Source organism: Rattus rattus, chromosome 1, assembly GCF_011064425.1.
Source record: "Rattus rattus isolate New Zealand chromosome 1, Rrattus_CSIRO_v1, whole genome shotgun sequence".
Lineage (NCBI taxonomy): Eukaryota > Metazoa > Chordata > Mammalia > Rodentia > Muridae > Rattus > Rattus rattus.
The window spans coordinates 155,791,834-155,806,282 of NC_046154.1; the positions used below are offsets into that span (position 1 = coordinate 155,791,834).

The 14,449-nt window shown below is 45.6% G+C and overlaps 1 protein-coding gene and 1 long non-coding RNA gene across 2 annotated transcripts; both read left to right on the plus strand.

Annotated features, from left to right (window-relative positions):
• The first annotated feature begins 435 nt into the window (after window positions 1–435).
• On the plus strand, window positions 436–5,095 carry Cnpy2 (canopy FGF signaling regulator 2). Its single transcript, XM_032909009.1, has 6 exons — window positions 436–821; window positions 1,386–1,498; window positions 1,646–1,761; window positions 3,997–4,200; window positions 4,496–4,592; window positions 4,922–5,095. The coding sequence occupies exons 2-6, from the start codon at window positions 1,411–1,413 to the stop codon at window positions 4,963–4,965; spliced, it is 549 nt and encodes a 182-aa protein (XP_032764900.1). The 5' UTR covers window positions 436–821; window positions 1,386–1,410; the 3' UTR covers window positions 4,966–5,095.
• Window positions 5,096–6,477: 1,382 nt separating this feature from the next.
• LOC116905989 lies at window positions 6,478–13,912 on the plus strand. Its single transcript, XR_004388582.1, has 3 exons — window positions 6,478–6,649; window positions 12,121–12,123; window positions 13,486–13,912. It is a non-coding gene; the product is annotated as an uncharacterized LOC116905989 (long non-coding RNA).
• Window positions 13,913–14,449: the final 537 nt, after the last annotated feature.

Below are 14,449 nucleotides of genomic sequence, written 5' to 3' on the forward strand. Positions count from 1 at the left end.
GGGAACCAGAGGGGAACTGCCCTATTCACAGCCTGAGAGCTAATAATACTCAACTCAACATAGCACACACACCCATCCTCAGAGGATAAATTCGAGAAATATCCAAGAACCTGCCTGAAAACGCAGATAATACCAAAAATGATTTTTCCTAATATATACCTAATGCCGATAATTTACTAATTTGGCACAAGAAGGAAGTAACTAGTTTTTTTTGTTTGTTTGTTTGTGTTTGTTTTTTTAAAGAAAAAGACCTGTAGCTACTGTCAGAGTGTAGCTACTGCAATGCTCCCTGGGAAATGTAGTTTGCTGTGTCACACGAGCTTTGTGCATTGAAAGCTAGTTTTCTCTACAACTACTAATCGCATCTGCTTGCAAGTCCTAGCCTACCTGGACTGATGCAGTATCCCCCATGCATCACTTGAGTTCGATCCTCACAGTAGGCTAAGCTACCTTTGTTCTTTGGGTGGTCACGTGAACCGACTCGCCACGCAAGTCTGGGTCCTCAAGCCTTTCAAGGGGTCCTCGCTGCCTCGGAGGCGCCCCTAAAGCTGCCTGCTCGCGCGAGAGTTTGGAGGGGCGGGCTTAGGGTCATTTTCGTGGAGGCTCGCACGCGACCCTCAGATCTCCGCTTAGGTTCCTGGTTAAGTACGGGGTGCTGGGCCAGGCGGTCACTGGCCACCCTGAACCTGGCGAGCGCCGGAGCGCTCTGGAGAAGCCCGGACAGCCCCGTTCTTTCCAGCCAGCTGCTAGGGTTGGGAGCCAAAGTGAGAGTCCGGCTGCTTTCCAGTGCCTGGGCCACGGCGGCGGCCGTGGGAGCAGAGGTGGGACAGATGCGAGCGTCAGAGGCTGTGGGCGCACTGAGGTTGGGAATGGACCCGAGCAAAGCAATGGCGGAGTCCTTACAAAAGGGGCTGGTCTGTCTGCACGGAAACTACTTACATTCTGGAGATGGGGATTCTGGAACCTTTAGTGCTAGGTCTACATAGGCCCTGATTATGGAGTGTCCTCGCTGGCTGGCTTCGTGGCCTGACTGATGGCTCCTTGCTGGCAGCCCCTTTGTGCCCGTCATCCTCGCGTAATCAATAACCTCCATCTCAAAACTACTGCATAGCTCTGTGAGCCCTCAGTGTCCAGTGCTAATGTATCAACATCCAGGCCCTCACCTGTGGAGGACATAGTTTCTGGAGCTGAATCCCGGTTCTGAGCTCCTATCCCCCCATCCCGAACCCTGGTCCCTCGGTGTTTGTAACGTGGTCTTCTCCTGGATAATAAAGTCAATCACACCGAGGCCTTTGAAGGCCTTGGGATGAAGGGTAGTAGCAGTCATGGGGAAAATGAATGGATCGCTCTCCTCACACCTGTGCTTTATTTTCACACAAATCCAGGTGGAGTGACCCTGTCCCGCTAAAGATGAAAGGCTGGGGTTGGCTGGCCCTACTTTTGGGGGTCCTGCTGGGAACTACCTGGGCTCGAAGGAGCCAGGATCTACACTGTGGAGGTAAAAGCACAAATACCAGTGAAGAAGTGGGAGGAAGCCGACCCTTGGGAGTCATTAGATCCAAAGCTTGGAACAAAGATGGATAGAAACCGTTGGGTTGACCCATCCCCTCACGATCCCCACTCCCTATTCTCTTCCTGGCACCAGCTTGCAGGGCTCTGGTGGATGAATTAGAGTGGGAAATTGCCCGCGTGGACCCCAAGAAGACCATTCAGATGGGATCCTTCCGAATCAATCCAGATGGCAGCCAGTCAGTTGTGGAGGTAACTTATATCCCTCAAGTAAAGTAGTGCACGAAGTATGAGCTTGGTTTAGATCGGAAGAGGAGGAAGCAGGAAGTCATTCGATCTGTTATGATAATCTCACCCCTCAGAGGCTGAACCAGAAGGGTAGACCATAGAATTTGGTACGGTCTTCAAAAAGGAAACAGCCGGTGTGGTAGAGCATACCGTTAATCCCAGCACTAGGGAGGCCGAGGCAGGCCAATCTTGAGTTTGAAGCCAGCTTGGCTTACAGAGAGAGTTCCAAGACAGCCAGGGCTGTTATAGAGAGAAGCCCTATCTGGAAAAACCAACCAACAAACAAACAAAACAAAACAAAGGAGCCAGAACATTGTGTATCCGAAGGATTGGGCTCTAAGCCAGTTACAGTATTTGCATGCCTGTAATCCTAATACTGGGAAACAGAGACAAGATGGTCAGGAGTTCAAGGCCAGCCTGGACTACTTGAGACCCTGCCTCACAATCAACAGAGCAGTTGGGCTCTGCCTGTCTGGAAGAGCCTGGACAGTTATAACCACATACTTCTTGGCCCAAGCCTCAAGTAATTGTTTCTGCTGTAAAAATTAGGCATTGATTAGTCCATTTCCCCCACATCCCCAGTTCACATGACCCTTGTTTCATTCACTATAGCAGTATTGTATATACACATTCATTTAAAAAAGGATAAGAGGGCTGGAGGGACTGCTCTTCCAGAGGTCCTGAGTTCAATTTCCAGCAACCACATGGTGGCTCACAACCATGTGTAATGGGATCTGATGCTGTCTTCTGGTGTGTCTGAAGACAGCTACAGTGTGCTCATATAAATAAAGTAAATCTTTTAAAAAAAAAAAAAAAAAAAGCTTAAAAAGCAAAAAGGTTTTGTCCAGCTGGAAATATAGCTCAGTTGATAGAGCGCTAGCCTAGCAGGCACAGGACTGTGGCTTTGGTCCTTGGCATCCCATAAATCCAGCATACTAGTGCACACTGGAATCCCTGCTCGCACAGTCTTCCTTGGCGGGAGAGAGACGGCTCAGTGATTAGGAGCACACACTGCTGTTCCAGAGGACTTGGTTCAGATTCTTACCCATGTAGTGGCGCATAGCTCCTCCTGGGTAATCTAACATTCTCTTGCAGGGCCTATGGCCACCAGGCAAGCAATCGCTCATGCATAAAATAAATAATTTTGTATTTAAATAAATAGTCTTTGTATTCAAGAAATTTATATTTGCTAGAAGCATAAATTAAAGCTATACCTAGTAAGTAATATGCAAGGAAATTTTTTTTTAATGATTTACTTTATTTCATGTACATGAGTACATAGTTGCTGTCTTCAGACACACCAGAAGAGGGCATCATGTCTCATTACAGACGGTTGTGAGCCACCATGTGGTCAGGAGCTTTGGAAGAGCAGTCAGTGCTCTTAACTGCTGAGCCGACTCTCCAGCCAAGAAAGTTTAATTAATGATTTATTTTACTTTATGTGGATTGGTGTTTTGCTAGAATGCATGTCTTTGTGAGGGTGCCAGATCCCCCAGACCTGGAGTTAAAAACAATCGTGAGCCGCCATGTGTGAACCCTGGAATAGTGGCCAGTGTTCCTAAACACTGAGCCATCTCTCCAGTCCCTTCAAGGAAAGGTTCCCATGAAGCTGTTGGTGTGCTACCACTGAAGTCTGTACTGCCTTTTTACATTTTTCTTTGTTTGGTTTTGGTTTTTTATTTTTTTTTAAATTTTTTTCAAGACTGAGTCTTGAGCTGGAGAGGTGGTTCAGTGGTTAAGAGCACTGACTGCAGGGTTGGGGATTTAGCTCAGTGGTAGAGCACTTGCCTAGCAAGCACAAGGACCTGGGTTCGGTCCCCAGCTCCGAAAAAAAAGAAAAGGAAAAAAAAAAAAAGAGCACTGGCTGCTCTTCCAGAGGTCCTGAGTTCAAATCCCAGCAACCACATGGTGGGTCACAACCATCTGTAATGAGATCTGATGCCCTCTTCTTGTGTGTCTGAAGACAGCTATAGTGTGCTCATATAGAATAAATAAATCTTTAAAAAAAAACTTGAGAGGAAGAAAGGATGGGCAGACATTGTGACAGAATATTATTAGGGAAGTTTTTTTTTTTTTTTTTGCTTTTGTTTTGTTTTTTTAGAATGAGTTGTTTGAGCTAGATTTGAAAGGAAAAGGAAGAGTTCAAATGACTTATATCTGAGGTGGAAGAGAGTGACCAAAGGCTACATATATTTCTAGGTTCCTTATGCCCGCTCAGAGGCCCACCTCACGGAGTTGCTTGAGGAGATATGTGACCGAATGAAGGAGTATGGGGAACAGATTGACCCTTCTACCCACCGCAAGAACTACGTCCGCGTTGTCGGCCGGAACGGAGGATCCAGTGAACTAGACTTACAGGGTATCCGAATTGATTCAGATATCAGTGGCACCCTCAAGTTTGCGGTGAGTTATGGCTGTGCGGTGAGTAGCTGGTTCTTGGGAGTTCATAGGGATTCCCGGGCACAGATTGGGAGTCGGCGGCGGATATGGTGTTGCATGCTTGTAACCCGGGCAGTGGAGGAGCAGTGGTTGGAAGATTGGCACTAGTTCATACTGAGTTCTAGGCCAGCTGGAGCGATATCATAAAACCCTGTCTATAAAATCCCCACTGCCACCCAAAAACCAGGGAGAGAGCTGAGCCGGTGTCTCTGCCCCGGCTGAGGATCCTGGGTCACTTCTCTGTCTTCTTGGTCGGCAGTGTGAGAGCATTGTGGAGGAGTACGAGGATGAGCTTATTGAATTCTTTTCAAGAGAGGCTGACAACGTTAAAGACAAACTTTGCAGTAAGCGGACAGGTAAGCACCTCCCACTTCCAGTCCTGTGCTCATAGCCTCATGTAACCTGACTTGTAGCCCTGGCCCTCACCACACGGGACCGTGTGCTCACACGCTGAGACCTCTGATAGATGTCCCACGGGCTGGCTTCCCCTTGGCTTAGGGTTTGGGTGATATCTCTCCAGTCGCCACCTAATAGTTTTCGGAATATGTGTTTCTGTTACCCTGGTTACAGGAGAGGGTGCGGTGGACGTGGTTTGCCCTGGGTTGGCTTGGGGCATTTTCTGGGAAGGGGTGTGTGTGTGAGTGAGGATGGCTGTTTCATTCACGTTGGTACGTACCGTTTGCAGATCTATGTGACCATGCCCTGCACAGATCTCATGATGAGCTATGACTCACAGGAGCAAGCAGCCCACACCAGCTTGGTGGAACACCCCCCGGGAGGGGAAGGAAGATGGCGGCATTGCCTTTTATATTATGTTTTTATGGAAATGAACTGAAAAAAACTCTTGAAACCAAAAGTACAAACCCTGTTGTCTTTTATGCCCAAACATAGCCTTTGTTGAAGGCTTGGGGGGTGGGGGGTACCTGTGAAAGACCCCCAGAGCAGGGAGGCCCTCACTCAAGTCTCGGGATGACACGACACCCCCCCCCCCCACCAAGACCGTCCTTGCTGTAATCACATGGGGTTTATAGATAGGGAGCAGTGCACTGGGGTTGAGACTCTTATCCCACACAGGGGCAGAGTTTGACCCTGAGTAGCTGAGAGAAGGAGTATTTAAAGGAAGAAACCACAACCCAAGGGGGTAGGGATGGCATCATTGGAAAATGTGGAAAATACCAGTGAAAAATCACAAGGAGAAGCTTCCTGTCTCTCAAGATCGCTTTTAAGATTGTAATCTAACTTTATGGTCAGCTAGTTCCTGGGAGAAGCTTCCTGTTATCTTTACTAGGTCGGGATCACGTAGCTAAGGGAAGGCACTTTTTTTTTTTTTTTTTTTTTTAGATTTATTTATTTATTATATATGAGTACACTGTAGCTGTCTCCAGACACACCAGATGAGGGCATCAGATCTCATTACAGGTGGTTGTGAGCCACCATGTGGTTGCTGGGATTTGAACTCAGGACCTCTGGAAGAGCAGTCAGTGCTCTTAACCACTGAGCCATCTCTCCAGCCCAGGGAAGGCACTTTTTTTTTTTTTTTTTTTTTTTTGGTTCTTTTTTTTTTTTTTTTGAGCTGGGGATCGAACCCAGGGGAAGGCACTTTTATCTTAAGCACTTTTATCTAGTTTCTGGGAGACCTGGCTCAAGACATGTGACCTTTTATTTACTTACTGGCTGGGAGTAGGGTCTGGAATTTGAGGTATTTAAGGTTCTTAGGGGTGAGATAGCATTTCTAAATTTCTGACTTCTTGGCTGTATTTTTTATTCTTTCACCTGCAGACAGAAGAACATGGAGGGGTGGACTTGGGGATTGTCGTAGCATAATACCATACGGCTATTCTCTGTCATGTGGGATCCTGTTCACTTCAAACTGTGTATGAGTATTTATTCAGTGTGTACTTAATGATGTGTGGAGAAAGAGAACCTAAATGACTGAACAAGGTTCTAGAATTTCCTTGTACTCCTGCTGGAAAACATTGAAGGTGGGGACTGGTCTGGCCGGAAGTAATAGCTGTCTTCCTTCCTTCCTTCCTTCCTTCCTTCAAGATTTATTTTGGGGTTGGGGATTTAGCTCAGTAGTAGAGCGCTTGCCTAGCAACCACAAGGCCCTGGGTTCGGTCCCCAGCTCTGAAAGAAAAGAAAAGAAAAAAGATTTATTTTATGTATATGAGTACACTGTAGCTGTCTTCAGACACACCAGAAGAGGGCATTGCATGTGGTCACTGGGAATTGAACTCAGGACCTCTGGAAGAGCAGTCAGTGTTCTTAACTGCTGAGTCATCTCTCCAGCCCTCTGTGTTATTCTTCCCTCTCTGCCCTTCCAGATGGAGGATTCAGCAAGAGCAGAGTCAGGAAGACAAAATGGTGCCAACCCAGCTGAAAAGCAAGGGCTGTATCAGATAGGGGAGATAAGGTAAGGGATGTCACTTAATAAGAGGCCTTACTTGCTGGCCCTCAGTTTGATGCAAAGAGCCAACAAGAAAGTGTATCTTTCTTTGGCTTGGAAATTAGCTTGTCTCACATGCAGAGACCTGGATTTGGTCCACTGTCAAAAAAATAAACCATGCCAGGTAGGGTAGGACACTCTAATCCCAGCACCTGTGAGGCTGAGGCAGGAGGATTATAAGTTTGAGGCCTGCCTTGGCTACATAGTGAGACTTTGTCTCAAAAACACTTTCCCCATTTAGCAGAGGAGAGGAAGCCCAGTGGTTAGCAGCACTAGCTGCTCTTTCAGAGGCCACAGGTTTAATTCCCAGCATCCATACGGCTGCTCACAACCATTTGTAACTCCAGTTTCGGGGCATCTGATGCTTTCCGCTGGCCTCTTTGGGAACCAGGTACACATGTGATGCACAAACATTCAGGCAAAACTTCCATACATACATCGAAAGCCACTGTTAATCTAGACTCTCTCGTACTGGACATAATGTTGAAAATCTAAGATACCTTTTGTTTTTCGATAGAGGGTTTCTCTGTGTAGCCCTGGCTGTCCTGGATTTCACTCTGTAGAGCAGGCTAACCTTGAATTTACAGATTGCCCGCCTATGCCTCCTGAATGCTGACATTAAAGGCATGCGCCACACTACCTGGCCCTTTTGATCCTCCTGCCTCTGCCTCCTTCAGCAAATCCTACCGGCGTGCGCCACCACAACCGGCTACCTGGCCCTTTTGAAACTTCTGAAATACCATGATGCTGAGGAGTTCCAGAGTTTAGAATGAAACATCTGTTTCTGTCTCAGGACACCTAAATGAATATTTCAATTTTTGTTGTTTTCTTCTCCCCCACCTGCTTTGTCTCTTTCCCCTCTCTTCCCTTTCTTTCCTCCCTTTCCCTCTCCCCCCCACCCCCCATCTCCCTTTCTCTCTTGCTTTAAGATTTCTATTTTATTTTCTCTATCAGTTATCTTGCCTGTATGTGCCTGGTGCTTGTAGACGTCAGAACTGAAGTTACAGACAGTTACGAACCACCATGTGGGATGTGGGTGCGGGGGAATTGAACTTTGTGTCTCTCCAAGAGCAACAGATGCTTTTAGCTACTGACCCATCTCTCCAGCCCCAGTGGTGGTTTCTTTATGGAGTTGCTGGGGATGGAATGTAGAAAGGTTTTGCTCTTTAATTTCATGCTTGTTTCTGAACTGCCTCTGGAGGTCAGAGGACGACCTCTGGGAGTCAGCTCTCTCCTTCGTGGGTCCAGAGATCAAACTCAGGTCTTCAGACTTGGCGTCATTTGCTTTATCTGCTAAGCCATATCACCCACCCCTCAGGTTAAACAAAGACAATTGCAACTTTGAAAGCTGGATGTGGGGCCTCACACTAGTTATTGGAGCACTTGGAGAAATGAGGTGGGAGGATTGCCCAGAATTGGAGGTCAGATGGGCTGTGTAGACCTTGTCTTAAAGAATAAAAGGGCTGGCGTAGTAGCTTTTAGTAAGTAAGGCATTTGCTGCCAAGCCAACTCAGGATGACCTGGGTCTGATCCCTAAATCCCACTTGGGAGGAGGGAACTGACTCCGATAAGTTGTCCTCTGACATCCATCTTGTACACTGTGACACAAGTACTAAAAGATAACAGCATTTTAGCTGGGCAGTGGTGGCACACACCTTTTTTTTTTTTTTTTTTTTTTTCTTTTTTTTCGGGGCTGGGGATTGAACCCAGGACCTTGCGCTTCCTAGGCAAGCACTTTACCACTGAGCCAAATCCCCAACCCCACACACCTTTAATCTCAACACTGGGAGGTAGAGGCAAGTGGATCTCTGAATTTGAGACCAGCCTGGTCTACAGAGTGAGTTTCAGGACAGTCAGGACTAGGCAGAGAAAACCCTGTCTCAAAACAGCAACCACCCCCACCCCACCCCCACCCCCCCCCACCCCCCGTGTTTTTAGAATCATCTTAAAACGAGAACTTGGGCTTGGCATGATAGTACACGGCTAGCATCTGGGAGAAGGATTGCAGGTTTGAAGCCAACCTGAACGAGGTTGGTGAGGCCCTGTTTCAAAAAAAAAAAAAACGGGGTTGGGGATTTGGCTCAGTGGTAGGCGGCTTGCCTATGAGCGCAAGGCCCTGGGTTCGGTCCCCAGCTCGAAAAAAAAGAACCAAAAAAAAAAAAAAAAAAAAAAAAAAAAAAAGCAAAAAGAACTTGAAATTCATGGTTTACCTCTTTTCCAGTTTATAGGTGGAGAAAAGAGGTCTAGAGAAGCCACAAACTCTAAAGTCTGAATTTAGTGATAAAACTGGATCTTTAATTTTCCTGTCATTCTGATCTAAATTAGTTACAAAGTAGCTTTAAGACAATTTGCTGTGGTTGTTATTATTTAAAGATTTATCTGCTTAATGTATGTGGGTACACTGTAGCTATCTTCAGCCTCACCAGAAGAGGGCATCAGATCCCATTACAGATGGTTGTGAGCTACTATGTGGTTGCTGGGAATTGAACTCAGGACCTCTGGAAGAGGAGTCAGTGCTCTTAACCACTGAGCCACCTCTCCAGCTTTATTTTTTTATTATTATTATTATTTTTTTTTTTTGGTTCTTTTTGTTTCGGAGCCGGGGACCGAACCCAGGGCCTTGCGCTTCCTAGGCCAGTGCTCTACCACTGAGCTAAATCCCCAACCCCTCTCCAGCTTTATTATTGTTGTTGTTGTTACTATTTTGACTGGGTCTTACCAAGCAGCCCTGAGTGGCCTGGAGTTCAGCTCACTATATATGTTACCCTCTAATCCAAAGAGACCTGTCTGCTTCTGCCTCTCCAGTACTGGGATTAAAAGCACATGCCACAAGGTTTGCCAGAGCATTTTAACCCCAAGACGTATAGGGGAGTTTGTGTACAGATATAGCTGTGTACTGTGTGACTGCTTGGTGCCTATGGCGGCCAAAAGAAGGTGTTACATCTCCTGGAACTAGCTGTGGACTGCCATGTGGGTACTGCAAACTGAACGCAGGACCTCTGGAAGAGTAGCCAGTGCTCTTAACTGCTGAGCCACCTCCAGCCACCTCCCTGTGAAATATTTTAAAGAAGAAAAAAGAAACAGAGAATTATTTGTATATGCATACACAGGCACATGTAGAAGTCAGAGGACAACTTTATCAAGACCGCTCCTTCCACCGTGACATTGCTGGGGTTCAGGAGTCACTGCACAAAACCATATGAACACTGATCTTAGACAGGAATAGTTTATTGAGCATTTGCCCCAGGACTGATTGATCAGGGCTGCAGACTAGACAGCTGACTGTGACCCAGAGCCAGGAGCCTTTAAAGCTTCTAAGTCTGAAATCCACAAACATCTGTGCCAAGTTATCCCCCATTCAGGATTTAGGGATAGGGACTTCCCTAGGAACGTGTTTGTTGTGCACTTATCCTGCTCCCATTGGTTGGGGTATTCAACTGTGGCAGGGGCCTTGTCTAATATCCATGTTTTAACTCGCCAACTGGGATCTCAGTTACCCACATAGTACAAGTCCTGGGAAGGTCTTGCGAACTTCAACTATACGTGACCCCTATTCAAAATGGACGTTTTACTCCCAATGGCTTCTTATATTGGAGCAGGTGTCTCTCTTATGGTGGGGTGTATCCCAGGGGCAGTTTTAAAGGCAAGAAACCATAAACGCTCATGCATAGATGTAGGAAGTGCTGTTAGGTGGTGGTAGCTTATTGTGGCTAACTGTACAAAGCAGTTCTAGCTGACCTCTGTTGTGACTGTGTTAGGGCCTAGGTAAAATGTTAATAGCTTGTGACCTGTTACTTGTCTAGCCTGAAACTTTGTCATGAGCTGTTATTAGGAAACTTTCTCATTCGCTGTTACTGCTTTATTAGAATGTTCTGTGCTTTGGTGTTCTTGGAAACCAATCACAATGGAAGTCAGAACCACTTTGTATAGTTAGCCATAATGACTTTGAACCCAAGCCAGCCCAGTAGTACTTCCGGCATTTATTTGTGAGCGTGTATGGTTCCTTGCCTTTATAAGCTGCCCTGGAATGGATCCCAATATAAGAGAGGCACCAGCTTCATATAAGAAGCTATTTGGACTAAGACTTCCATTTTGAAGAGGGGTCAGGTGAAGTTGAAGTTTGCAAGACCTTATGGGGAACTGAGATCCTGCTTGGCAGAGACATGTATGGGAAACTGACATCCTTGTTGGCAAGTTAAGACATGAATGTTAGGCAAGTCCTCCAGCACATTGTACCCCAACCAGTGGGAGCAGGGTAAGTGTACAACACACATGTTTCTAAGGAAATCCCTTACCCCTAAATCCTGTTTGGTGGAATAACTTGGCACAGATGTTTGTGGATTTTAGGCATAAAAGCCCTATAAGATCTTAATGTCACAACCAGCTCCTGAGTCTGGATATCAATCTTGGGGTATGGCATTCAAAAAACCATCCCTAGTGCTGGAGAGGTGGCTCAGTGGTTAAGAGCACTGACTGCTCTTCCAGAGGTCCTGAGTTCAAATCCCAGCAACCACATGGTGGCTCACAACCATCTGTAATGGGATCTGATGCCATCTTCTGGTGTGTCTGAAGACAACTACAGTGTACTTATGTATAATAAATAAATAAATAAATAAATAAATAAATAAATAAATAAATAAATCTTTTTAAAACAATCATCCCTATTTGACTAAGATCTGTGTTTGAGTGGTTTGGGATTCCCAGACCCTAACAATTGGTTTCCAAGAACACCAAAGCACAGAACATAAGTGAATATGCAGTCAACTAAGGCATGGGAGAGTTTCCTGGTAACAGCACTAACAGCTCAAAATGGCAGACTAGACAGGCAGTAGTCACTCAGGCTTTGACAGACATGACTATGGGGGCAAAGCTAAGTTTTCAGGGTGTGTGTGCGTGCGCGTGTGTGCCTATGTACGCGTGTGCGTTTCACGTGCATGGCCTTTTTCTCTTTTTCACTGATTTCTTTAAAAATTCATTTGCATTGGTGTTTTGTCTTCATGTTTGTCTGTGTCGGGGTGTTGCGTCCTGTGGAACTTGAGTTACAGACAGTTGTGAGCTGCCATATGGGTGCTGGGAATTGAACCTGGATCTTCTGGAAGAGCAGCTGGTGCTTTTTTTTTTTTTTTCTTTTTTTCGGGGCTGGGGATCGAACCCAGGACCTTGCGCTTCCTAGGCAAGCGCTCTACCACTGAGCCAAATCCCCAACCCCACAGCTGGTGCTTTTAACTGCTGAGCCATCTCTCCATCTCTCTGTCTCCCACCCTTTTTTTATTTTCCTTTTTTTTTAAAGACTAGATTTCTCGTTGTTCTGGCTAATTTCAAACTCAGAGATTTGCCTGCCTCTGCCTCCCAAGTCCTGGGATCCCAGGCATGAGCCACTATACCCAGCTGACAAGCAGTTTTAAAGGAGTCAAACTCAGTGCTTTGCTTATGCTAAGCAAGTGTTCTAGCATTAAGCTGTGTACTGCCAGCTTAGACCTCTTTGCAGCTGAGAAAGAGCAGAGACAAAGCTCTTTTTTTTTTAAGATTTATTTATTTATTATATACAAGTACACTGTAGCTGTCTTCAGAGACACCAGAAGAGGACATCAGATCCCATTACAGATGGTTGTGAGTCACCATGTGGTTGCTGGGAATTGAACTCAGGACCTCTGGAAGATCAGTCCACTGAGCCATCTCTCCAGCCCTGTTTGTTTTTTTGAGACAGGGTTTCTGTGTGTAGCCCTGGCTGTCCTGGAACTTGCTTGGTAGACCAGGCTGGTCTTGAATTCAGAGATCGGCCTGTCCTTGCCTAGAGTGCTGGGATTCAAGGCATTTTCCACACATGGTCCCATTATTCTATTTTATAAAGAAGCAGGCTCAGCGAGGTTAAGTGGTCTTGCTAGTCAGTGAGGAGCCAACAATCCCCCTATGATCATCTTTGCCAGTGATCTTTCTGCTATACCTCACTTTAGAAAGTACAGTCTACATGTAATTTCCAGTAGTTGTATAAAGTAGTATTTCTAAGATGTGTTTTCTTTTTTTTTTTTTTTTAAAGATTTATTTATTTATTACATATAAGTACACTGAGCTGTCTTCAGACACACCAGAAGAGGGCATTGGATCTCTTTACAGATGGTTGTGAGCCACCATGTGGTTGCTGGGAATTGAACTCAGGACCTCTGGAAGAGTAGTCGGGTGCTCTTAACCGCTGAGCCATCTCTCCAGCCCCTAAGATGTGTTTTCAAAACCACTTGGAAGCTTGAATGCATGTGTTCTGGGTTCTAAAAATCACCAGTAGAGAAGCACTGCATCCTTTGATCCCCTTTTCCAGACTCTTTCTCATCAGATGCCCATTTTGAGAGTGAGGGACAAGAACATCAGTTAAGGCTACATTGTCTAAAGGATGCAGCCTGTTTTAGAGCTGGCTGCAGTAGTACATGCCAGTCACCTGAACTTTTTGGGAGGCTGAGGCAGAAGGATTGCTTGAGCTTAGAAATTTGAAGTCAGCCTGGGCAATAGTATAAGACCCCATTTCTTTAAAACATTTTAGAGTTGAGGTTGTAGTTCACATGTTTAACGCTTTCCTGGTGTTCATGACCTTGGGTTTGATCGCTACTATCTTGTCCACCGAGCTCATTTCAGCTGCTATGTCTTCCTTCTTTCTATCCTTCCTTCCTTCTTTTTCTTCCTCCTTCCTTCCTTTTTATCTGTATGTGTTCTGAGGTGGGTGTCTCCAGTTACGTATATCAGTTATGGATGTGCAAAGGTTTTACAGATGGGTGAAACTACAGTTCTTATCTTTTAATGGATCTTTATGGCAGCCCATTGTGCTGATGTCTTCAGGAGACCACAGACAGTGGTTCAGTGGAAGAACATTTGCCAAGTCTGCAGGATGCCTTGGAGTTCCAGTATCTCGTGAGTGAGTAGATGGTGAAGCTTGGCAGAGAGTCACCAGCTCTAGATAGAGGCTGGCTTGAGTGTGAATTCTAGGTCAGTTATGAGCAGTGGCCCTTGGCCGAACATTTTATCTGAGTTTCCTTCTCTTTAAAGATACTATTACCCACGTAGTATAGAGTTATAAGGACTAATCAAGGTGACTCATAGACTATAGTTAGATAGTAACTTGAACAGTAAGCACAAACTATACACTCTAGCTTTGTTCAGCTAGGCATGCAGTGTATGCCTGGGATCCAGCTCTTCTAGTGGCTGAGGCAGGAGGATCACAAGTTCTGCACCAATCTAAGCTATTTAGTGATATTTTTGCCTCAAAATATTTTTCTTTTTTTTTTTTTTTCTTTTTTTCGGAGCTGGGGACCAAACCCAGGGCCTTGTGCTTGCTAGGCAAGTCCTCTACCACTGAGCTAAATCCCCAACCCAAAATATTTTTTTTCTTTTAGACAGGGTCTCTTATACCCTAGGCTGACCTTGAACTTACTGTGTAACCAAAGATGACCTTGTAGTTATATATACTACCCAGAGAGAGGAAAAGAGACTGTCTACTAAGTAAGGAAGTTTGTTTACCTATAGTAGACAATTTCAAGAGGATTCTAGAGCCCTCATTCTCCCACTTGCTTTTCACCACCAGGGGGCACCACTGTCCCTGAGCATTTTGACTCTTCCCAAGGTCACAATGATGTCAAGTCTTCTCTGTGTCCCTTCTTGTTCTCACTCAGGCATTTTTGTACTTAGAGTTTACTTAGCTGTTATATTCATGGCGGTCTTAACTTTCCCATCTATGTTCAGAAAGAGACTCTAGGACTAGGGATATGGTTTGGTGTTTACGTA

Excerpts from the sequence above, each read along its gene's own strand:
- Cnpy2 (XM_032909009.1), top strand. The coding sequence starts at position 1,411 with ATGAAAGGCTGGGGTTGGCTGGCCCTACTTTTGGGGGTCCTGCTGGGA. Across the intron at positions 1,499-1,645 it reads CCAGGATCTACACTGTGGAG|CTTGCAGGGCTCTGGTGGAT; the intron begins GTAAAAGCACAA and ends TCCTGGCACCAG. Across the intron at positions 4,201-4,495 it reads GTGGCACCCTCAAGTTTGCG|TGTGAGAGCATTGTGGAGGA; the intron begins GTGAGTTATGGC and ends CTTGGTCGGCAG.